Raw genomic sequence first — 24,089 nt, 5'->3', positions numbered from 1 at the left:
ACACACACACACACACACACACACACACACACACACACACACACACACACACACACACACACACACACGAATATACATAAACTACGGCAGTGAATCTGCTGGAGCCAAATAACAGATGGACAGCGAGGTCTGAAATGGTGTGAATAAGGGGATAAAACAGAGAGATTTAGAGAACAGATGGGCATAGACATCCATACAATATGTCATGCAAAACACTAAATACAAATACAATCCAATTTTTGCTAAAATATTCAAGAGGATTTGATGCTGGCTTCAAGCGTTTCTTTTTCCTCTCTTGTCAAAGTGTCAAAAAAAAGAGGCAAATTTGCCACCATATTGATATGCATGCAGTATATGGCCATCCTGCTGATTCTATTACGTCAATAAATTACAGTGCACAAATCCTACACAGCCAGGACGGTCATTGAAAGCATATACATTATATTATATTATAAATCATCATAAAGTAAAAAATGTATTGAAGTATGAAATCTGCACCGGCAGTAGGAGGTTGTTTGGGGGCACTAATAAAATGAATGCTGAGTCACTTTACTGCTTGAGCAGTGGGTGAGCAGGAAGAAAATAGTCTAGGTATCATGGGAGCCTGCTGAGGAGAACAGGACTCTGGCATCTGTTATTACACCGGAGGAGTCACGGAAAAAAGGAGACGTAAGAGTGCAGGAGAGGGAATGGAACGAACGAGAGGAGGAATATGACGGAGGGCAGGAAAGGAGGAAAAGGTGAAAAGAAGGTAAACGAGAACTGAATGAAAAGGAAAATTATGGAGGGGCCTGGGTGGACGGGGAGGGGAGAGAAAAGTGTTCAGAGAAAGGGAAAGGAGAAGGAGAGGTGGAAGAGAGGAAAACAAGCAATAGGGAAGTAGCCTGTATAGAAGGACAGAGGGACACATCTACCTACTCTCTACTTCTCAGCCTGACTCAGCATAACACGAAGTCACTTCAATTCTGCTGACTCAGCCTGGTGTTGGACAGACCCCAGGGACCCCACTGTCACCGCTGAAACACTCCACAACAATATCATTCAGATCACTGATTCTTACTGGAGCAATGCACCACACTATGCACACAAACGTTTTCACTTCACTTTTGTGTCAAAAACATATATGTAGTCTGAACTTCTGCTGATATTCCAAAAGAGTGCTGCAGGAATGAGAGCTGAAACCTGGAAAATAGTTCACATTTTTGCACCTCCGGTTTCAAAGTCAATGGGTTTTTTTTTCATGGATTTTGATTAGATGCCTGAAATAAGGTCTGTGGTTCCCTAGTAAACCCTGCCCCAGCTACTGTTTGTGCCACATCTGTAGAGGACTATGAAAAGTTCCTGAAGTATTTTGTTGATAAGATCATCAAAGCATCAAAGGATGAATTACTCCTGCTGGCTCACTTCTATCCTCACCTGAGCCTGCACAATCCACCATGCTGTTAGATGTATTTACCCCATTGCCCTGAGGGATTTGGTTGACATTGTGTCCCACACTAATCTCATGACTTCTAAATTTGATATTCTCCCTTCCAAGCTGTTCAAAGAGACTTTTGGAATCACTGCCCCTTGGCTTCTTTGAATTGTCAGCAAGTCTCTTCCATCTTGTGTGGCCCCAGACTATATCAAACATTATACATTAGAAATGCTACAGAAACAATGCTACAGAATAACATAGTTGAAAGAGACACCTTCATTTCCTCTTGCCTAAACTTAAACATGCAATTCATTATTTATTTATTTATGCAGCAGCAAGACTTCTCACAAACACTTACACCGGCTCCCCATTCAATACAGAATTCAATTTAAGATTCTATTGATTACTTTTTAATCAGTAAATGGTCTGGCTCTGCTGTACATATCAGAACTCTTAACCTCCCTATTCTGCACTTAGACCTCTCAGATCAAAGAAAAGTTGTTAAAAGTTCCACGGTCTGAGAACAAAATGGGACCAAGCTGATACTGTCTTAGCTCCAGCACTGTGGAACTCCCCCTCACTATCAGAACAGCTTTGTTTTTAATCATTGTTCTCCCAATTTTTTTGATGTTCTTTTGTTTTATTTCTCTTTTCTTGTCAGATAATGGACATGTTTTTTGAGGTCACAGTGACCTTGACTTTTTACCACCAAATTGGAATCACTTAATCTATATATATGCGATATATGTGTGTATATGTGTGTGTGTTACCCACCTGCAACCTAAAAATAGATTTAAAAGGTATGATGATGATGAATTTGATATGTTTTGACAGGACATGATGCCATGTCACATTTCTCTATAGTGGTTTTCTTCCACCTCATGTCAATTTTATTTCAGTCTAATTTGCTTCAAATGCCTTTACAATCTCTACAGCATATGAGACTCCCTATCTTTAGAACCAATTATCTTTCAGCTCTAAATGCCACATAGACAGAAATGTTTTCCAGTACCAGCTATTACAGTGAGCTGCTAACAACATGCATTTGTTTATAGGATGAGAGGCCCTGAACCGTTAAGGGGGGAGTGGAATACATGCCACAATATTTGTAAAAACCCCATGACGATGCTGGGTGTCAGTGACAGAGAAAGTGAGTGAAAGTGTATGACAGAAAGAGAGTACAGGAATGTCAGAGAAGCAGTAAATGAATCAGCTCGTTTCCCCTGCTGCCTTGAGGGCTAGACAGTCTGACAGGCCAGCAAATAAGGATGACTCATCCTGACTCACATAGCCCCACACACACACACACACACACACACACACAAACACACAGGTGGGCACACATACACAAACACAGGGTTATGGATTATCCCCACCATAAAACATGCTTTTGTGGATTTCAGTTGCCCTGAAACTAAACTTCTCATGCCCTATCAGATTCTCCTGCTCTTTTCGCAAATACTCTTTCATTAACAAAATTGTTTCTTTCATACACACACACACACACACACACACACACACACACACACACACACACACACACACACACACACACAGTCTCTTTCCCCTACTCCTCTTCTTTCTGCCTTCCCAGCTGCATTGACAAACATAGCCCTGCAGCCACTAACTTGTGACTCATCCTTATCGCCTCCTTTTAGGACGCACACACATGTGCACACTCACAATCATGAACACACACATACATGCACATCAGGTCTGCGTTCCATTCTGGCTGTCTTTTGTGAAGATGAGACGCCGGTGGTGACGGGTTTCCAGATCTTGTGGCGGTGATATCTGAACAACCTTCAAAAGGTAAAAGCTTTTGATCTGTCAAGTTATAGTAGGCACGCACGCACACACGCACACACGCACACAAGCATTCGGTTAGATGAACTTTGTCACCAGTGATTTGGAGGTTAGGGTCAGAGTCAATTGATGTCACATCCACAGTAAAAGTTTTTTAAGGGCCATCTCTTGCCCATGAGCCAGAATCTACAAGTACGTGATGGTGATTTCTATAAAAGAAAATTAGAACAGACTATGAGACTTGATGGTTTGCTTTAAGTGAGATGTAAGGTGGCAGCTTTTAAATGTGTAGTTCTTTTTAAACATTTACTGATAAGCACATTGTTTCCCCTTGTTGTAATCTAAATATTAAAATGATAAAACTGAAATTAAAAACCTACATGGAAAGATGGTAAATGAAGAAAAAAAGATGGTAATATGGAGATTTCACAATCTACCAAGACAAATAACCAGCATTTAACAATTCATAAACTGGAGAAAATAAAGGAAGGAGGTGAACAAGGGGTGATTGTTTCCCCTCTTTTGTAACAGGGTTCTCAGGAACAAGCTGGAGATCTCCTCCCTAAGGTCCAACCACCATACACAGTGATGTTAAGACCGGACAACAAAACTGTGTGTAACAGGATCAGCATGGGTGCCACTGAAGGTTAAGTGATGTAGGCTGAATGAGTTACCAGAGTTTGAGCGACTGTGTGCTGAGTGGTCCCCAGTGTCCCTCTACATTATGAGCTCCTGCTTAAGAACAACTACTTGTGTGTGTGTGTAATGTGTGTGTATATGTCTTTCTAAGGTTGCGTGGACAAATTTTGGTTTGAAACCATCATTGTGAAGACACTGGGCTGTCCTCACAACTTGAAAGGGCTGTTTGAAGTTTAAGACTTGGCTGTAGTCTTAGGGTTAGAATTAGGTTTCGGTTATGGTAACGGGCGGGTGTGTGTGTGTGTGTGTGTTTGTGTTTGGTACCTGCTTTGGATGCATGGTGGGTCTCGTCCATCACCAGACTGTTCATACATTTAAGCTCCCAGTCCTGGACCTCAGTAGCCCACAGGGCAGGGACCAAAACAGTGTACTGGGCCCTGTGGATGCAAGTGGGTAAAGGGGAGAGAGGACGATGGAAAAACAGGTGATATAATTAAAAAAAAATGTAACATTTGAACAAAGTCTCTTAACTCCAACTCCATGCTTGACTTGACCTGAGATTGATAATGTTCTTATCTCACTCTCAAAAAGAAAGCTAATACATTTGGATGGAAATGAACCATTGTTCAGAAAGTTTGTCCCAGCACTGTTGTATTAGTTCCCACAGACATGTTGCACTTGCAGGTTGCTTTGCTTTCACCTCCTGTCCAGTTCATAATGTCAAGCCACCATTTGGTTCTTTTCCTCTAATGTTTTGGTTCATTATCTTACTGTAGGATGAACCTCTGACCTGCTGAAATCTCAATAAAAAATGGAAAAATGGGGGTTTTCTAAACCCCTGACCAGTAGAATTTAAAACACATATCATGTCGAAAAGGTGATCAAACAAAGCCAAAGCCAGTCAGAACCACTGAGTGATCCTTAGTCTGAATGCATTTGAAAATTTTCAAACAGTTGAACGGGAAGGGAAAAAACTAGAGCAGAGAATTTATAGAAGCCAGTCGTGTCAGTGTGAAGTAAACAAATGATTTGTCAACCCCTCTAGCTGAAAGAGGGTGTCAATGTGTCAATGAGGATAAATGAATGAATGAAAGGAGGTATAGAGGAGGAAAGGGGGTGCAGAAAAAAAAGAGAACACAGGGGAGGCTGGATAGCCCGAGAGGTTTATGGGAATTGACTATTGCGAAGGAGGGGAGTAAACAAAAGAGAAAGAGATAGGGCTAGTGGAGGGCACCAAGAAAAACAGAGTGTATGGGAAGTGAGTAGGAGGGGGTATAGAAGGGGAGAAAGAGAGAGACAGGGCTGGGGACACGAGATATGGACTCTGAAGGGGAGACAAAAGGAGGCGCTAAGAGAAAGAGGTAAATGAGTCACGGGGTAGTGAAGGTTGTGAGTTGTGTGGAAGCTCCTGTTTAAAAATGATGTGTCATAGTTTACTATGAAACAATAACTGAACTGTATATCATCATAAAATTTATTAAAATGTATTTATGGTTTTAATCAGTTTTAAAAAGACTATAAAATTAATTTTTCTCATAAACAAAATACATCCCGAAGGTTTTTTTAATGGCTGGTTTAATAAGATGGGTTCCAAGACAAAACAAGTGCACCAAATTCAACGGCTTAACAGCAACACAAGTATTGGTTTAAGCCAGACGGTAAGAAAAATTGCAATGATTGATGACAAAAAATGTAAATTTATGACTTATTAACTGTTGGTGCAGGATTATGAGGACTTCATTTTTTTCAGTTTTGTTCCAGATTTTAATTGAGATTATGGCTCAGTTCTGTCATATGTAAGTGGGCATGATTTCATCTAAACTGGGCTGGAAAAACAATGGACACACAGGAGAAAGCAACAGCAGCAATATGTTGGAAAAACAGACAGACTGAGAGAGACAGACAGAAACCGTATGAATCCTTCCATAGAGTGAACCTGCTCTTTGACTGGTGATGTGGGGTGTTTTGGGAACCATTGTTGCAACCTGTGACCGAGGTGACAGCTGATTGACAGCCCCATGTAGACAGACAGGCCATTAGATGGATGAGCCTCTCAACCAATCATTAATCAGAATGGCCTATATGGCTGCATGACAACTCCCATTTATACCATTCACACTGAGTAACAGAGCAGAGATCCTTAAAGAAAATGAAGAGAGGTTCAAGATCTTTCCTCGCTCCCCCTCCTTCATTTCTCTCCCCAATTAGTGTACCATCCTTCTCTAGCTGCTACTCTCTCTGACTCTCCATTCATTTTCCTTTCTTTTACCCAACTAGCTCTCCCCTTCCCTCTTTCTTCAACAGTATCTTCCCAGCGTAAGGGGATCCTGCCCTGGGAGACAGTCAGACCACTTAGTGTTGACTTCTGACCAGGCTTTCATAATGATGCCAAGCAGCCAACAAGGACTTCTCAATGTGACGTGATGGCAAGCTGCCCACTGAACACCAGAGCTAGACAAAATGGGACCGTCAGTACTGCCCTTGATATATGCATATGCAAACAGCAGAGGTGGTTCACACATGGATCAAAATGTGCAGCTTCTTTTCCTGTAGCACAGAAAATATAGATTAATGTTGGAAGCCGTCTGTGTTATTAAGTTCTCACGAAAGCTAGGATTAAAACCTTGCAAATAAACCATTAAATGGTCAGTTAAACAGTCGTTTAACTGTTCTCCACAATAATACTAAAGATTTGTCCTTCATAATCCACTTTGAAACTTGTTGGTGCGTACCTAGTACACCTTTTCCTAGCTCATGATAAAGTGCTTTATCACTGCCTGTGACACAGCCATGTTTATGGAAACTGCTCCATTTATCCACCTGCTTTAAAGATCTCTGTCCAAGGTCAACAAACTTAAGTCCAAGTAGCGGGACCTTTTCTACAATGAGAAGCAGACTTTAAATTCAAGTAACTGAGGGGAACTTATCTATTAAAACAAATATGATAAACTGGATTTTAATAATCACTGTGCACCAGTCCGTCAAACACTGGCTGTATACACAAACCCAGTGACCCTGCTGAGTTGCCATAACTACAGCTCCATGTCAACAAAACATGTCCGCCAGCATGTGACGTTTATATTGAACATAGTGAAAGAGAGACAGAGGGGTCTGACTGAAAGCAGCGTGGGCTGCCATTGAAGAAACTAATTTAGCATAAAGGATGTTTAATCCAAACATGTACAAAATCAACCACAGCAAAACAATGACACTCTACGTTTCCTGGAATGCTCAGTGTCAAAACATGCCCAGTCCTGATGGGCCGATTGATATTCATGAGCTGCCTGGGGCCCAAATCTATAAACTGAGCTCTCAGCTCTGAGAATTGTGCTGCACATTCTTCAGTAGGATCTATCGTTTTCAGTACATTCATGAGGGTGGTCTGGGACATTATTTAGAGATGTGAGTCTCAGACAACATTTCTCATGTTATTTTGTGCTAAACAAAATGTGGAAATGATCAATGTCACAAGACACTCAGAACACACTGTTTATAAGCATAGAAGCAACATTATGTCAACACACCAGATAGTGTACATTAATAATGCTGACCCATGTACAGCTTCACTTGACTTACACATCAACAGGCACTCTCAGCAGCAGGGGTAACACTGCTCCTTCATCATTCAGCTCCATCAGTCGAGGCTCCAGGAGCTCGATGATGGTCAGAGCGATACGAAACACAGCTGACAGGCCTGAGGAGAAACAGAGGGATTTCCAAACATGCCTGCTGTAATATACATTCATACTTTATTAATATAAAGTAGGTGTAAAAGAGATAACATAGAGATGGGGTGAAAAACAATTATTACTGTGATGTACCAACTAATTTAACCAGTCTGATTAGCATACTAAGCTCTTTCCTGACACTGGACGAAACTGATTTATGCCCATATTAATACAGAAAAGTCACAGTGAAGAAAGAAGTGCTGCCTTGGACATTAAAGACCATTTATTAACCCTAAACCCTAAAAGTATCCCCCCTCCCCACTGAGTGAATGTGAGCAAATCTGAAAATAAAATAGCAAAATAATCCACAATAATGTCAGTGCATTTCATCTGCTTGCTTGTATGTGTGTATGTTTTTGAGTGTGTAAATACCATGGAGAAAAATATGATCCCAGACAGCAAGGACAGAGTCCCAGCAGGGCAAGGAAGTGAAGAGTGTAAGGAACCATGGCATCACAAAGTGGACTGATAAGACTCCCACTGACTCCTGCAGGGAGGTTGGGAAAAACGGGGAGCGTTGATTTTGACATAAACAAACAATGAATTCAAGAGTCGTTTCTCTGCCAGTTTCTGTCAAATAAACTCCTTTACAGACCTCCTAAATGAAATGTTCTTCCATGATGCATGCAATAAACTTAGTGCTATAACTTCAGCGCTTTATACTTTCTGCTAAATGGTGTTACAGACTAATTAACAACCATCAGAGTGTGTTTGTAACATTTCAAATAATTCTTGTGTGTAATTATCACTGCTTGAAACTGTGAACGTATGCCTTGAAAAATAAGATATCATGCATCCCTCATTTTTAAGCCTGGCACTTAGCCTGTGTTTACTCAGATCTGGAGGGTACAGCACAAGTCCAAAAACTTGTTTACAGCTTGCTTGCCTTAACTGTGCTGAACAGCTCTATTACAAAGGAAACGCTGACCTCTGGTCTCTAATAGGCTTTTCTGTAAGAGGGGGAAAGTATTGTGCTGATAATAAGGCTCTGTGGTGTGTGTATGTGTGTGTGTTTTGGCTCCAAAAGGGCAGCTTTCCTTCCAGACCTGCTGAGTCAACGTGAAGTATAACAATCCCTTCAAAGACACAGCAGCATAAATGGTGGCAGTGAATGCATTAGTGTGTGCACACTCTTAGACTGAAGATTTTGAAAGGAGAAAAACGTTTCAACTGCAACATGGCAGAACAAGAAGACTCACTGTTTTCAAAACTGAAATTTAGAAAATCATTCTTGAAATAGACTACGACTCTACAGCTCAGCTAGCAGCTCTGTGGGACTGAATGTAGGCACAGCAGTACTTTGAGCTAAATGCTAAAATAAGCTGATGGAAATATTATTGGTTATGCTGGTATTTGGTCTTAAACCAAACCAAACACAAGAAAACATGACCCGATGATGCTAAATGGAACATTAAGATATCACCAAAGTTATTACAATACATCCTGTGGTAGACATGAATATCTGCACCGAATTTCCTGGCAATCCATCTTGCTTTGAGAAATAATTCTCAGCTCAGTTATGTTTAATCAGCACTTTACTCTTTGTTTTTAGTTACCAATACCATTTTCTGAGCAAACCTCATCATAATACCTTGTTCTCTGTAAGATGCAGTGAACAGTTTTTGAAGCAAAACAACATTTGAATCTGTAAAAACCAAACAGCGATCATGTCATTGGGACATTTTCAGACCTTTGCAGATTTTCACAGGACATAACAAACTACAGATGTTGATTTTTTTTTAATGTCTTATGCTACATTTCTCATAAAACAAAAAAAGAATAGGGTATATGATAGAATTAGGCCTAATAATAATACAGCTAAACATTTAAGTCTAGACACTGTAGGTCAAAATAAATAAAATACCAGTAGACGTATCTCAAAATTATACAGAACATTGAACACTTTTTGTAAGCTGATTTTCCTTGGGCAAAAGAAATCCAGCTGAAGCAACATGTCCCATTTCATGAGATGATATGAACATTGCTTGTGTGGATCTCACTTTTGTTTTCACTACATAACTAATTGTAAAAGGTGATTTGTGTGTGAGACTCAATAAATGCACTTAGTAAAAATATTGTATTTAAACAGCAAACAAAACAGTAGGGACTGAGGGAGAAATTTCACAACTGTAGGTTTGTGCCTCCCAGTATAACCACTAATAATGCCACCATGACAAGCCTGCAGAGAGTAAATGACAGAAGAGGCCCAACTGATGACAGATATATTACAGTGGCCCCCTCCTTCTCAGATGAACTACTCATCACTTGGCCATATATGGCCTTAAACACTAATGCACACACATGCACACACACTTTTCTTGACATCAAGTTTTTTGTTTGGATTTTTAGAGTATTTTCCATCTGAGGCAAGTCAAATCATCCCAGTGCAAACAGAAGCACCCACATTTCTTCCCAGTGTCAATGTCTAATCATAATCGTTACCATGTTGAAATTCATAACTGCATGTTTCTCAGTCACTCCGGATTAAAGTATATCATCAGGATTTCGTTCTATATACAGTACAAACACTGAACGAAAATCTGAGCTAAAATGAAAATCCAAAGACACTCACCATGTGCTGAGAGAGCTTTGGCTTCCTGTGTTTCAGGAATTGGTCAAACACCTTCACTTGATGTTGGACCCTGATTAGACCACAAATAACAGCATTGTTGAGCTTAAAGCACCTGTTCCACAGATCACCAGCTCCAAGAAAGACTATGGTAGATAAATTAAATTTTAAACATCAATATATACTATTATCAAAGGCCTACATGGAAGTGATTTTGTATGATATATGTATTACTGCAAGAGATTAAAATTAAAAATTAAAAAACTAAAATTAAAAAGACAACATGTTGCAACATGCTGGGCTACTGTTTCTCTGGACTAATAAGAATAAATATTTCATCAGTGACTTTGAGTTGGATTCGCATCCTCCTCCTGTTGTGTGCCAAAAAGTCATGTGAAACACAGGCCAAGAGAAGCTCCCAGTTTCTCTGTATCTTTCCTGTCTGTGTACGCTCATAATATATGGTAAAGATTTCTTCATGAATTTGATGACACACACCTTAAAAAAAATAAAATAACAAACTTTTTTCCTGATTTTCATTCATTTTACACAAATCACTGAATGTTGTGTTTTAAAAGTACATACTAAGTACTTCTTAAATCTCTTATATTATCAGTTTACAGATAGATATTATTTCATTATTATATATTGTGAGCCCATTCTTACTTGGTGAAGCTGAGGTCAAACAGTTCAGCCAGATATCTGGGTTTATCCAACAAGGCGGTCAAAGCCCAAAACGCCTCCTCCTCTCCCAACTGCATCAGCAGCACAGCAGCTATGTAGGACATCCCTGTGACACACACACACACACAAAACACATCAATACTGCATTTCCTACAGGATAAAAATATTTAAGGTACAGGATCTAACATGTTTTATCAAATGCCTGAGACAATGAAAATTGTTTCAGAAGCAGTATCAGGAGGGTACACTGCTGAGCAGAATGACAGCATGTATCCACACTTTGTGCAACAAATTATGGCTATCTGCCATTGACTTAACCTCTGAATCTTTCCTCCTAAATTTGATATATATTTCATATGAAAGCGGCATACAAGGCAGGACATACTGGGATGCAGAGATTTAATGCTGTAGACTCTAAAACACGAATTGGAAGGGAAGTTTCATTTTAATAGGATTTTACACTTACTGGTACACCATGCTGTCACAATTAATGACAGTATATTCCAGAAACAAAAAGTAAAACATTTCAGAATATTTTTCTGATCTGATCTTAATATTTTAAGAGAAAACATTTATATAATTGCCTTATAAAACAACAAAAATTAAAAAATTAAAAATTTCAATCAGATTTTAGCATAATTGATATTTTAATCCAATTCCCTCCATCAAATACTTTAAATAAACGCTAATATTCCAGATAAAAAAAAGGTAATTAGTCCTAGGTATTTTATGGCATGGAAACTTGTAATTATGTAGAAATTTAGAAAGAGTTGTGTTTCATTTCATTGAGCATAAAGCAGGGAGGTTCCTGCATGATGAAGTAACTCTATAAATTATTGGTCCTCTGCTTCCATCAAGTGGTCACATCAAGTAATGTAGCTATCTGTAGCAAATAACTCCCCAGTTGACTCATGACTGCCTCAGCATTTTAAATAAAACACTCACTATTCTAGCATTCTAGTACTAGTATTAATACTAGTATCAATAGTATGGTATTAAGTATTAATACTAGTACGAGACATTCCTTATATTCATTTTCACCCATGCTTCAATACAGAGAAGCATGTGTTTCTTCATATTTTAGATTTGCCCGACATGTTCACAAGTTCTTCTTTCCTTCCCTGTCAAAGATTTGTCCATCATGTACTTTAAATATTGTTTGATCTTTTGAAAAAGTCGCAATACCAGACACAGTTTTAAAACCATAGAAAGTGTGACCTTGGAGTCAGTTACCTTGGCTGTATCCAACCTGTGGGTTGTACTTGGCATAGGCAATGAGGACCCTGAAAAGCTTGGCCTGACCTTCAATGGCTTCTGGGCTCTCCCCCATCAGAGAGCGGTGGGTTGGGAAGGAGCGCTCTATGAAAACAGGTCAAATTAATATGAAGTACATTTCCATTTTCCTCCAACAATAGACCAAAAGTCTATTCCTACCTAGTGTACACTGATATTTGATTTTCTTTTTCATTTGCATTCATTTCTCAAGTTCGACCCTGATCATTACATAACTTCTACCTTAAACCTAGACATGGTGCAATACTAGAAAAGAAGTGCACTGTATGATGTGGTACCAGAATTGTGGTGTAAGTGACTTTAAATACAACCTCAATTACTGCCTTGGTAAGTGGTTCGGTTGTCAACGGGGCGGCAAAACAATCTTCAACGTACACACAAAGCTTATAATCTTATGGCCCTGTTTGAACTCACGCAGGTCCAAGGCGATCTGTCGAAACAATGTGATGTCATCTACAGAGTAGCAGGTATCCGGACAGCTGGAGGACTGCTGATGGTTCAAGTCCAGATCATTCTGTGTGTCGCTGAGTGTTGCTATTGCTGAGAGGATGCCGTACTCACTGACACCCAAGTCCACCAGGGGCCCTCGCACCTCTGACAAGCACTTCTGTAGGTGAAAGCACAATATTCCCTTGTTAGAATTGAATTAAGACACAAGTGCTGCTATGAATGAATAAAAGAGTAGGGGGAGGGATTGTCACTCATGACCAGGTTTGGTCATGGACTGGATAAATGTATAAAATCATGGTTTTGGGTTGTGGTGGGGGAAAATTGAGCTTTTCAAAGCACTGAGCCACTATGAAGCAGTTGTACTAAAGATGGTTAATTGTTTCAAAGCATTTGCAGTCAAAATTGCGACATCTGCTGGGCAACCTCTGCTGTTGATTTTGTATGAAAGACATAATGTCACTGTGAGCCACAACACAAGTGTTTTCACTGCTGCCACACTTCAGTTTTGAGAGATACTGTGTTGAGTAGTTTGTCTTGAGCAAAAAATAACAAGTTGTGGGAACGCCCTCTTTCACTGGTTGTTCTAGTTCACTATGATAATGCACTTGTGAATTCAAACTAGGGCTGCAACTAACACTTGTTTTCCCAACCAAATCTGCAGATTAATCAATTAATTGTTTCATCAGAAAATAGTGAAAAATAACTCAGGCCAAGGTCACATATTAAAATTGTTCATTTTGTATGACCAACAGTCTGAAGCCCAAAGATGTTCAATTTACACCGATATTAAAGAGAAAAGGTTCCTCTTGACTAATAGATTAATTGTTTGCAGTAATACAACAAAAAACAGCAAATCCTCAAAACTGAAAGGCTCAAACAAGGAAATCTTTGTCATTTTTTGTTTGTTTTTGCTTAACAATTGACTGAAACAATTAATTATCAAAGTATTTGTTATTTATTTTTTGGATAAGTGATTAATCAACTAATCATTTCAGCTCTAAACTGCAGACTGAATTCTCATCTGCAACCCATAGTAGGTGATTTTACAATTTTGACATTAATGATACGGAGATGGCTGTTGAAAATATTTATTTTCGTATTTTGGCATTTTGAATATTGTATTGCTAATATAATTTTGGAAATCACTCCCTCAACTAATGTATGTATTTTTTAAAGTAAAATATTTAGTGGCACTGCTACAAAAATATTTTGTTTTGACTCCCAGCCTCACAGCATAATCCTACAAGTGTGTACTACTCGAAGCAATGTTACTCACATAAAGATGACAAATCTTTTCTTTCCAGTGTACATCTCATTGTATTTTACCTGGTAGCTGAAGTCACTGTTTTCTCTCAGACTTTCAGTGTTGAGAAGACACTTCCACACTCTGCCTCGCAGGCTCGGAGGAATACCCATTCTGATAAATCGCTCAATCTGAAAACACAACAAGGGAGTGAAAAGGCTGCATGCTTAAACAATTACTGTGTGGTAAAACATTACAGCCAATGATTATAACTTTTTTGTAGTTTCTCACCTGGCTCTTGCAGATAAAGCTGGCTCCATTCCAGTAGCTGAGCAGCTCACACAGCTCTTTGACCCTCAGTGAGCTCAGCTGGGGGTAGCTAACAAAGACAACACAACACAGTGAGCTTGGACTGATTCATCGCTTTTTGGAATCAGGCAGATATGGGCATTTTCTGTAAAAACAAACACTGGCCATTGAGTGTTTAACATCTGATTCCAAGAAGGATGATCATCAATGACCTCAACTGGCCTGAGTTAATGCATCTCTGCTGATGTGATTCAATTTATCATGTGTTCCCTGAGCAAGCATCTGCTGATGTGATTTAATACTGATTCTAGTATTGATATTTTTCACACTGGTATTGTGTTTATTTACATGTGACCAGTGAAATCCTGGTGTCAAAAATATCAATTCATTATTTCACAAATTTTAGAAGCAAAAATGCCAAACATTTGACGGTTTCAAGTTATCAGATGTTCGAATTTGCTGCTCTACTTTGTCTGACATTACTGTCAAGTGAATATGTTCACACTTTGGACTGGTCGTTGAACAAAACAAGACATCTCAAGACGTCACCTTGTGTTCTGGGATACTGTGATTGGCATTTCTCAGTATTTTCTGAGGTTTATTCATTTACTTTTTGTTTTGTTTTGCAGGTCAAATGATTCATGAAGAAAATAATGGGCAGATGAAATGATAATGAAAATAATTGTTGCTTGCTACTCTAGTTTCCAGTATTGAAAAGCTACAATTGGACCTACCAGAACTATTTAATCCAAATAAAGGAATTCATTTGTATTGCTTTGTCAATAGAGAAATTTACATTACGCATAATAAATGCCGTTTTGTTGGTTTGTCTACTCTCAGAACAAAGATATTCTTCTTTATCTATTCATTTTGTTTTATTTTTGAGGTCTTTAATTTAACTTAATCCATCCATCACTGAACAATAATTGGAGCAATGTTGGCAATGAATTTTCCTATCTTCAACTTAAGGTACATGAGTAACCAACAAACATGTTGTCAACACTTGAGACACTTCAAATGACACAAACTGATGAAAATGTTCAGCTTTTCTAACACACCAAAAAAAAATGACAAGCAAGTGTCCACAAACGCTTAAAGCAGTTTAAACCTGCAAAGCACTGACGTTACCACCATTTAACTGACGTTTTCTGTCATTAATTAACGTTAACAAGTGAATGAAAAGAGTTACATGAAACATTATCCGTCTAACACTACCAGAGTTGTTTAAAGTCAACAGTTTTAAACTTCTCAAGAACTTTAAATGCCCTGAGCTATGACATAAAGTTCAAGATAACGCTAAGTAGCTATCGTTAGTTTCATGCTAACTAGTTTTCAGAAGGTAGCAACAGTAACGTCACGCTGTCCCGCACCTGTAGTCATGACATCGATGATGAAGTTTTTGGTCCTTTCTTTTGGTAAGAATAGCAAAGCCGAATTCATCAAAACGCAAATTCTCACTGCGTCTTCTGTTTGTTGAGCTTCTCCTGCTGGCGTTACTACTGCTTCTCTTCCTCATGGTTATAAAAAAGACAGTTGTTTGAACACAGGTTCTCTCGTTTCAAAAATCACAGCAGACAACGGTGGCCGGTTGGTGAGTCGCTGCTGTCAAACTCAACGGTCGCGCTAGTCTAGGACCGCCCCTTTCTTACGTCACTATCAACTGAAAATGGGCGGGATGAATCATAGACGTTTAAACAAAGAAGAGTGGACTTGAGATCATCGCACTGGGATCTCCCTGGTGACGGTGGTCATGTGACATAGCATCAAAACAGAACTTAATTTTTTAACATTTCAAGTGATATGTAAATTCTTATTCATAAACTTGTTTTAAGCTCAGAGTTTTGAATTTTTCTCTATATCCAGTCTGATGATGCCACTAAAAATTTTAAATGATACATCACTCTTGGTGAGTCATACAAATACTTATAGGAAACTGTACTGCTATACTGCCCCACCATCATTTAAGCAGTATCAGAGTGCTGCTTTATCACTATGACGTAGTTTGAGCTCATCACTGCTCTCTGTATACATCCTGTAAGAAGGAATAATGATCTCATGATGTTCATCTACAAGGTACTGTTAAAGCTTCCAAACCACGTCACATCTCATTTAAATCTTACAGCTACACGATAAATACTTAACTTAAATAATGCTTGTATTCTCTGAACTTTGTGGAACTAGTAACAGATAGTTTATTATATGACCCTATATGAAATATGCAAAATGTTTAGTACACTGTGTGTGCATATGCAGGTGCAGCTAGATGACAGGTGTGTACAGGTTTGCACAGTATGTAGGTGTTTAGTAATCAACCAGAACATGTCGATTATCACAAATAAAATCAAGTTGTCACAAAAGCTAAGCTTTCTGAGAAATTCTCAACTGTACACCACATCTGGACCAGCATACGATAGCCTTTCTTACTGTAAATATTTTCATTCATTAGGGCAATTTAATGAAAATAAACTTGAGACTTGAATGCCCTTTATTATGGTGATACAAAGTATAAAGTCTACGCATAAAATGCCTTTGGGTGGACATGATCTTTATGTCTGTAATGATTAACAGCGATAAAGGCAGCATCCATTGCCAGCAAAGGATCACTATACTGAAAAACAGTACATTATAAACTACTCATCAGATGATACCGTTTCTAAACTGATGCTTTTATAAGTGATGTGTATTGCTGAATATTTTTTTTGAGTGATAACATGTGTTTTGAAGGATGAACATTGCAAATTATCTTCATTCTGCCACGACTCGGTCATTTCTGCGTGTTTCCACTTTGTATATCGTCTGGTAACCGTCGTCCCAGGCGTACAGCTGTTTCTCTCCGGGGTGGTAGTGGATGCTGCTGTGGCTGGTGTAGCGCTTTGGGAAGAACATCACAGGACTCTCATCGCTGCAGATACATGGAACAGAAAAGAGAAAATGTTTAATTAGTTAGCAAACAGGTTCAGTTGAGAAAAAAATTATATGATTCATAAATCTAAAATTAAAGAAACAATTGCTGATAATTGATAAATGTATTTTCATGGTGTGTCTATGTGAACTTTAACCTTGTTTCCTGTTTTTCACAGTGTGTGTAGGCTATATGCAGTCTATATCATTTGTGTTTGTCTGTGTATGAACCAACCTGTGGATAGAATCATGGATGTCATAGAGACACTGTATGGTGGAACGTCCTCCATAGCGTGTGTTGTAGACCACGTAGAGGGTCCCACATATTAGGAACGCACCTTCAGCATCACGACTTTTACATTGTGTATCCCAGGTATAGTCTACTGCCAAAGTTCCTGAGGTATAGAAAGAAAACAAAAGTACTAAGTATAGATTAGGTTACTTATATATGATATGTATATGTGCGGTAATCTCTACCTTTATCCAGTTTGGTAATGACCAGGTTTCCTCCATACTCAGGGTCAGCATGGATGACCCAGAGGCCGAGTTCATCCACAGCCAGGTCCAGATAGGTGTTGGGGTTCAGACTGTAGACTGGGAGACGACCTGCTCCTGGCAGAAGTGTGCTATCCACCACTGTACCATTCACCAGGTCTACCTTTATGTGATGCAAACCATTGGAAACAGACTCATTCATAAATGCTCATCATGTTTTTATTTTTTATAAGCTGTGCCAGCTATCTTTGTCACCACAGAACTGCATATGTGCAAACACATGCAAACAAGACAATGACATTTCACTTTGAACCATATACGTCAACGATGTGAACGACGTCAGCAACTACAGATGTCTGTACAAAATAGTTGTTGAGATATTTCATATGTTCCTGATACAATCCTGGTTAAAATGCTATAGTTAGGCTATGTGAATGTGGCGCTATACAGTACTTTAAGTTCTGCAGTAGAATAAAATGTTCCACTGCATTTAATTCTATTTTATTTTTTTGGATTATATTTTCCCCCAGTAAACGTCTGTAGCAGTTACATCTGCTCCAAAACACTCAATGTATCTTGAGAAAAAGTCAGCTCAGTTTACTGGAACAAAATTGTTTCTTTTGGCATTCTTAGCTTACTGACCTCAGCTAACACAGAGCAGCAAAGGAAATAGGACAAAAATCAACTCCCCAGTGACAAAGATCCTTGACGTGATCTGAAGTCAGTCTCCAAAGCTGCACAGCAAGTCTACTAAACACAGCTATGAAATCAGAGTCTCACATCTGAGGCTGGAGATCAGCAGTTATAAACTGTACTCAGCAACTGTTGCCAAGAAACGTGAACCCTCGCAGTGATTGTTGGATACTCTTTTTTATTTAACATAATGGCAGAAATCAACATAAAACGTATACTGGATGGGAACATGCATGCACAGTATTAAGCTCTGACTCACCTTCAGTATCTGGTTGGGTGTATCTGCCTTATGGTAGTAGAGGAATCCACTGAAGACCACATGACCTGTCCCCTGCCACTCAGCAGGCAGCTGCACCACTTTTGCTGGGGGGGTGATGGTCCTCTCTGTGAAGCTTTGCAGAGAAACATACTCCAGCAGAGTGTCGTTACGAATTCCACTGAGCAGGTAGACCTGGAGGATTCACATGTGTGACCAGCTGACTTGCAAGTAAGAACAGTATTGTAAAACTCAGCCTATACTTTCCATACTTAGTTGAAATATAGCGATATACTGATATTTTTAAATCGTGGTTTTGATGCAATTGGCATCTGCATCTTCTTCCACAGGAATAGAAAAAAAATGTCCTGCTAAACTGTGAAAAGGAGTTTTTACCTTTTGTGTGGATTTTTCTCTATTTTACTAAATTGATATAATAAACAGAATCACAACACCCCCAAATTTACATCGAAATATAACTTTAAAGCATTATCAATTATTTATTGGCCATCAGGGGCAGTGGAAGAAGGTGTAAACACATCTTTCACACTTCATGTTAAGCTGATTTGGCTAATAAGTTGCGGCTATCGAGTAAACATGGAACAACATTAACATTCTTTTGGAGTGTGTTTCTGGCTTTTTGACAAATGTAAGTCAAATATTTACTCTACCTCAAGCTTTATTTTGGTCACCACTCCTTGATGGAAATATCTACCTCTTTAGCAGTGCTAAAAGCTAGGTGTGCTCCACCAGTTTAATTTACCAGATAGCCCCTAACTTAGAGTATGCTCTTTAGTCTTATACACAGTTAGTGTATAGTGGGGTTTTTTTTTTTTTTTGCATTAATAAGTACCTGCTGCATCTGGAAACAGGATTGATTAAAGTGATGAGAGTGAACCAAAACAGTAAAGTTACAGGCTGTAAAACCAAAATGATTAGCTGAAAAATGTTAAAAATGCTTGGCAGAGTTGTGTGGTACAGCAAAATTGGCAATAAATCTCTGTGGATTTGTAGTCCCACTTTCACACAAAAATGTTCATCGGTGCAGCTTTAAAGAATGGATGTTCTGATCCAGAGTGAATTAGCCCCCAAAAAAATCCTTTTTAGTGTTATGAGAAAATGCTCAGTGATCGCTCATCAGCAGCCAATCTAAGATAAGCACACTCTGCTGCGAAGAAAGAAAAGCAGCTGTCTACTGTAAACATTACATTATTAGTGTAATCAACTTCAGAAAAGAACAAACCTTAGCTGATTGGTCTGAGGGATCCTTGAACCAGGAACCATAGGTGTCTCCTGCCTTCTTCACAATCTTGAGAGACTTGATTTGACTCAGGGCTGTGTTGCAATCTGTATGTGAATCCCAGAGAACACAATGAATGATTTTTTATTGAACTGAAGCACAAAATACTGCACAATCTGTGTATTTCTATTTGTCTGGCTTGGATTATGTCTTTTAAACTTTAATATTTTGTTCTTTTACTTTTTTCTTCTCTTGCATTCTCCTCCTCTGATACGTAAGTGTTGACCACAGGACAGATAAATGCTATGATCATAATCAGTGCCACACAAACACAAAGACACACACACACACACTGTACACTGTACTTCCTACCATTCTCCACTTTGATCTTTGCTTTCTTCTTTATCTGGTCCAGTTCTGCAGCCTTTATCTGTTGCTCCAGCAGAGCCTCCTCCATCTCGATGTCGGTCTGGGTGGGGATTTTGTTTTCAAGATACTCCAACTCTCTCTCCATACGGTCTACACGCACAGACACGCTGTCCACCTGGCTCTTCACCTCTGATCTGTGGAGCAAAACACAATTTCATGTACACTCTTGTTAAATTGTCGATTAAGGATAACTGTTAAAAGAAGGTCTTTTAAACAGGCCTACCTCAGAACACTGAGAGAGGACAGATAACTCCTCAGTTCAGAGGAGAGGTCATAGGTCTTCTGGGTGAAGGTCACTGTGTTTTGCTCACATTGATTCAGACGCTCCTGATTTCATTGACACAAGAAAACGGTTATGAATGAAGAAGAAATAACACATTCTTCCTCTTATAAATGGAAAGGTGAATTCATTCAATAAAACAAAACCTTGCTTAAATCAGTACAGTTTTGCTGCTAGAGGCTTCCTTGGTCCACTATGACTACTAACTTATGGTGGCTAATCTTAGCTAATGCTGGCAAACTTAGAATTCATATAAGCAATACAACACAACCTTGCTCGACTCATGCACTGAGGTTTCTGTACTGCTGCAGCCTCACTAGGTCTGGTATGATCGACCAGTAGCTTATGGTGTTTAATATTAGCTAATGTTAGCAAACTTTAAGTTGACATTGGGATATGACAACTGCCAAGTTCTTCTCCGGTTGTGCTACTGTTACACTACATTTTAGCATTTAACATGACATAATTATAACTAATTACTATCAGTAATTTCTTTTATTCAGAAAAAACAAGAAATTCTCTTATTAAACTGAACTTTTGAAAGAAGAAATAACACACTGTTCCTCTTACAGATGTAGCCGTAAATCCAGCTCATAAGCAATAAGAAACACCCTTGCTCAATTTAATACCTTCAGGTGTTTGCTAGCTTATAGTGGCTAATGATATCTAATATTTGTGCTACAGTTACACTACACCTTCAGGAAAAGTCTGGTTTAAAAGCATGAATCACTAACGTTAGTGATATGAAGTGTCTGAGAGCTTTCTGAAATTAAGTACAATATAGCACCTTACCTACTTTATCTCTACAGATCTGACTAACATATTTTCGATCTGTTGACTCAGCCAGATACCCGTAACAAGAACACATTATCAGCCAGGCAGCTAAGAGGATGCCAACAATATTGCAGCCAGATGATCTGAGTGTGGTGAGAACATAGTGCATTCTTGAATGTGTTAATCTGCTCAGTTTAAAGTCTGATGTTTCTAACAGCAAGAAAAGTAATCTTAATTTATACACAGCAGCACAAAACAGTAGAATATACTCTATATGTAAAGTCATGTATACTTAGCATTGCAATAGGCAATAGTAATGAGTCACCTACCTCCATCTGAGCCAATCTCCTCTCCAGGTACTGGATTATAAAGGCATCCTGGGATGAACCCTGGCTCTGGACTGAAGCCACAGTCAGACACAGAGATAAGAGAAGGGCAGGAACCACTCTGCCTGACATTACTGTAGCACTTCTGTCAATAACCTAGCACTCACAATTTTGCAGTAATAAAAGGCCCTGTCAGTGATGATGAGACGTTGCCCAGTATTTCTTTCTGTAGTGCTCCTGCAGCGTACAACAAAACACTCCAAACGAAAGAAAGAGATCAATCCATGTGGCTTCAGTCAATCTTGCTGTGTTGAAAGGAATCCTTGATGCTCCTTTAGTAGCTGAATATTACTTTTCCTCCTGCTGTGTTCAGAAAGAGTTTTCGTCCTGTTTGAGTTGTGGCTCCAGAACTTTCTGCCTTGTTTCTTTAATCAGTCGTTGCTCCAGTGTCTTTTGGATCCAAGTGAGCCTCACCCACAGTCCCTCCCAGCCTCTCTCTCCAAGTCTCTCTGCGTGTCTCTCTCCCACCCTTCCCCTCTCTGCAGTTTGTGCATTTGAGGTATGAGAGAGAAAACCAACAGGAGGGGGGGAGAGAGAGAGACAGTGAGAGCTTGAAACAACCAAGACAGTTCATACCCTGTTGGTCAATCCTCTAGTTTTAGATTGTAATACTCTCCAGATGGCCCACTGACACGTCCTCAATTCTCACACGGAGCAGAAACTGTTCAATAAAAATTGTTAACTTGTTTATCTAAAGTAATGGGATGAGCACTACATGATCCTGTGTGACACACTGACATTCCTAAGTAGAAAAAACACACTCAACACATTCAGTCTAGAAGTATTTTGTTAGACACAAAGAGTGTCCATTGGCAGGATTACAGGTTTTATTTTGATCCCATAGTCCCAAAGCATGCATTATACAGCTGCATTGTAATTTATTTCCTCCTAATTCTAGACTATGATATAAAAGACGTGTTATTATCTAATATCATCATAAACTCCCAAAGTAATAGTTATTCTGATCAGACTGAAGACATGAAGGGATATCTGACTCTGTAAATCCGCAGTCTGAACATTTTGGCAGCGTGGTGTCCGGCCTTATTACTATTCCTGGTGATCCAGGTAATATTCTGACTGATTTATGTCCAAAAGTTGCCAGTGCCATCACGGGAAATTTGTGGTTAACTGCTGTTTTTATCACCATCTGGTACTTTTTAGAGCCACCTGGGCCTGTTTCCTGGGCGTTTTTTTGTTTTTTTTTGTTGTGGTGACAGACAACATCTGGTTGTCAGCCTTCAACACTGTACTGGATCTGGTGCATATTAAGCTCAGAGCTTCAATCGGAATAGCCACTGCTTGTGAACAACGTAAGTGTAATAGAAAATAGGAGACTAACATGGTAACAAAGTATCAGAGATCTCATCTTCTTAACATTTTCTGTTCCGATCTTCAGTATTTTATCTTTTCTTAAGACTCTGCATTTATATCAAGTTGCTACCATAAGATGGCGCCATATCACAACAAGAATAGGACCACATCACATACTACAATCTTACAACAGTAGGCCTTACCACATCACCCTCAACACAGCCGCCCACTGCCTCCCACCACTTTACCTGTGGTCTGTAATTATAGCCTACTGCTAAATCCTCTGTTGGGTGCAGTGGTTATAATAAGGCAGCAGGAAAGCAAGAGGGAACTATGAGCCTAGTTCACAAGCTGAAATGTAATCTGCTGCTGTGGTTTCAAACCTTTTTGGCTTGGATCCCTTCAGAACAAAACCGTGTGACTCTAAGTCACAGGTTTAATGCTGTATGAACAGTTTGAACGAAGTGATTTTCCCTTCTCAAACAGTTTAATCTGAATACTCTTTAATGGAATGAAGGGGTAAAACTCTCCTCTACATCACAAGATAAAATGGATGAGTCAGTGGTGGAGGAAGTCGTCAGATCATATTGCTACTCAAGTAAATGTAGCAAGCTCCTGGTCGACCTGGGGAAGCAGCTGAAGTTCCCGGACATCATTGCAGCTACAACACTAGGCCAGACATAGTAACAAATGTCTGGGTTAACTAAGCAAGTGGTGTTGCTGGAGTTGACTGTTCCCCCTGGGAATACCGGATAGAGCAAGCCCAGGAAGAAGGGAGAAGGAGGAGAAATGGGTGAAAGGTTTGAGGTGAACCAGTGGAAGCGGGATGATTGCTCAGGTCCAACATGTCACAGCAAATATTTATGATACTGTAAATGCCAAATCTGCAAATCTGTGACCATCTCAAAAGAGAAAAATAAAGTCTATTCCCGCATGAAGGTACAAATAGCTTTGTGTTATGTTTCCATTTAAAGAGGCTTTCACAGTAAAATACCTGTATGCTGGTTCACTGTTTACCCCACTAGAAAGCATTCATTTCAAGGACTAGGTACCTTGGGAGAGTTGAGGTAAGGTAAGGATTTTACCTTGTTTCAGGGTGATCGCATTACTCTTAACCACCCACTATGTAACCTTCTAGCTGTGCGCTAGCTGTGCACATGTGGACACACACGCCCCAACTGCACAT

At 39.3% G+C, this 24,089-nt stretch overlaps 2 protein-coding genes across 2 annotated transcripts in view; both read right to left on the bottom strand.

Annotated features, from left to right (window-relative positions):
- The window catches only part of LOC111655566 (uncharacterized), a 53,304-nt gene extending 37,387 nt beyond the window's left edge, over positions 1-15,917 (bottom strand). Inside the window, exons 1-10 of the mRNA XM_023407016.2 lie at positions 15,509-15,917; positions 14,121-14,208; positions 13,913-14,020; positions 12,551-12,743; positions 12,077-12,202; positions 10,826-10,949; positions 10,163-10,232; positions 7,963-8,077; positions 7,439-7,556; positions 4,187-4,299 (exon numbers count right to left, since the gene is read on the bottom strand). Coding sequence (XP_023262784.1) covers positions 4,187-4,299; positions 7,439-7,556; positions 7,963-8,077; positions 10,163-10,232; positions 10,826-10,949; positions 12,077-12,202; positions 12,551-12,743; positions 13,913-14,020; positions 14,121-14,208; positions 15,509-15,654 — 1,201 coding nt within the window. The 5' untranslated portion in view covers positions 15,655-15,917. The remainder of the gene's footprint in view (positions 1-4,186; positions 4,300-7,438; positions 7,557-7,962; positions 8,078-10,162; positions 10,233-10,825; positions 10,950-12,076; positions 12,203-12,550; positions 12,744-13,912; positions 14,021-14,120; positions 14,209-15,508) is intronic.
- Positions 15,918-16,605: 688 nt separating this feature from the next.
- On the bottom strand, positions 16,606-22,033 carry olfml1 (olfactomedin-like 1). Its single transcript, XM_023407014.2, has 8 exons — positions 21,536-22,033; positions 20,376-20,479; positions 20,096-20,286; positions 19,727-19,830; positions 18,487-18,678; positions 17,517-17,697; positions 17,275-17,434; positions 16,606-17,040 (listed from the first exon to the last, which is right to left on the bottom strand). Exons 1-8 carry the CDS (start codon positions 21,662-21,664, stop codon positions 16,884-16,886), a joined length of 1,218 nt encoding a protein of 405 aa, XP_023262782.1. The 5' UTR covers positions 21,665-22,033; the 3' UTR covers positions 16,606-16,883.
- Positions 22,034-24,089: the final 2,056 nt, after the last annotated feature.

This window comes from Seriola lalandi, unplaced genomic scaffold (genome assembly GCF_002814215.2).
Source record: "Seriola lalandi dorsalis isolate HSWRI2012SDOR001 ecotype SW California unplaced genomic scaffold, Sedor1 jcf7180002054325, whole genome shotgun sequence".
NCBI classification, from domain to species: domain Eukaryota; kingdom Metazoa; phylum Chordata; class Actinopteri; order Carangiformes; family Carangidae; genus Seriola; species Seriola lalandi.
The sequence above is the reverse complement of the archived record's forward strand: the minus strand, read 5'-3'. Positions and strand labels throughout refer to the sequence as shown.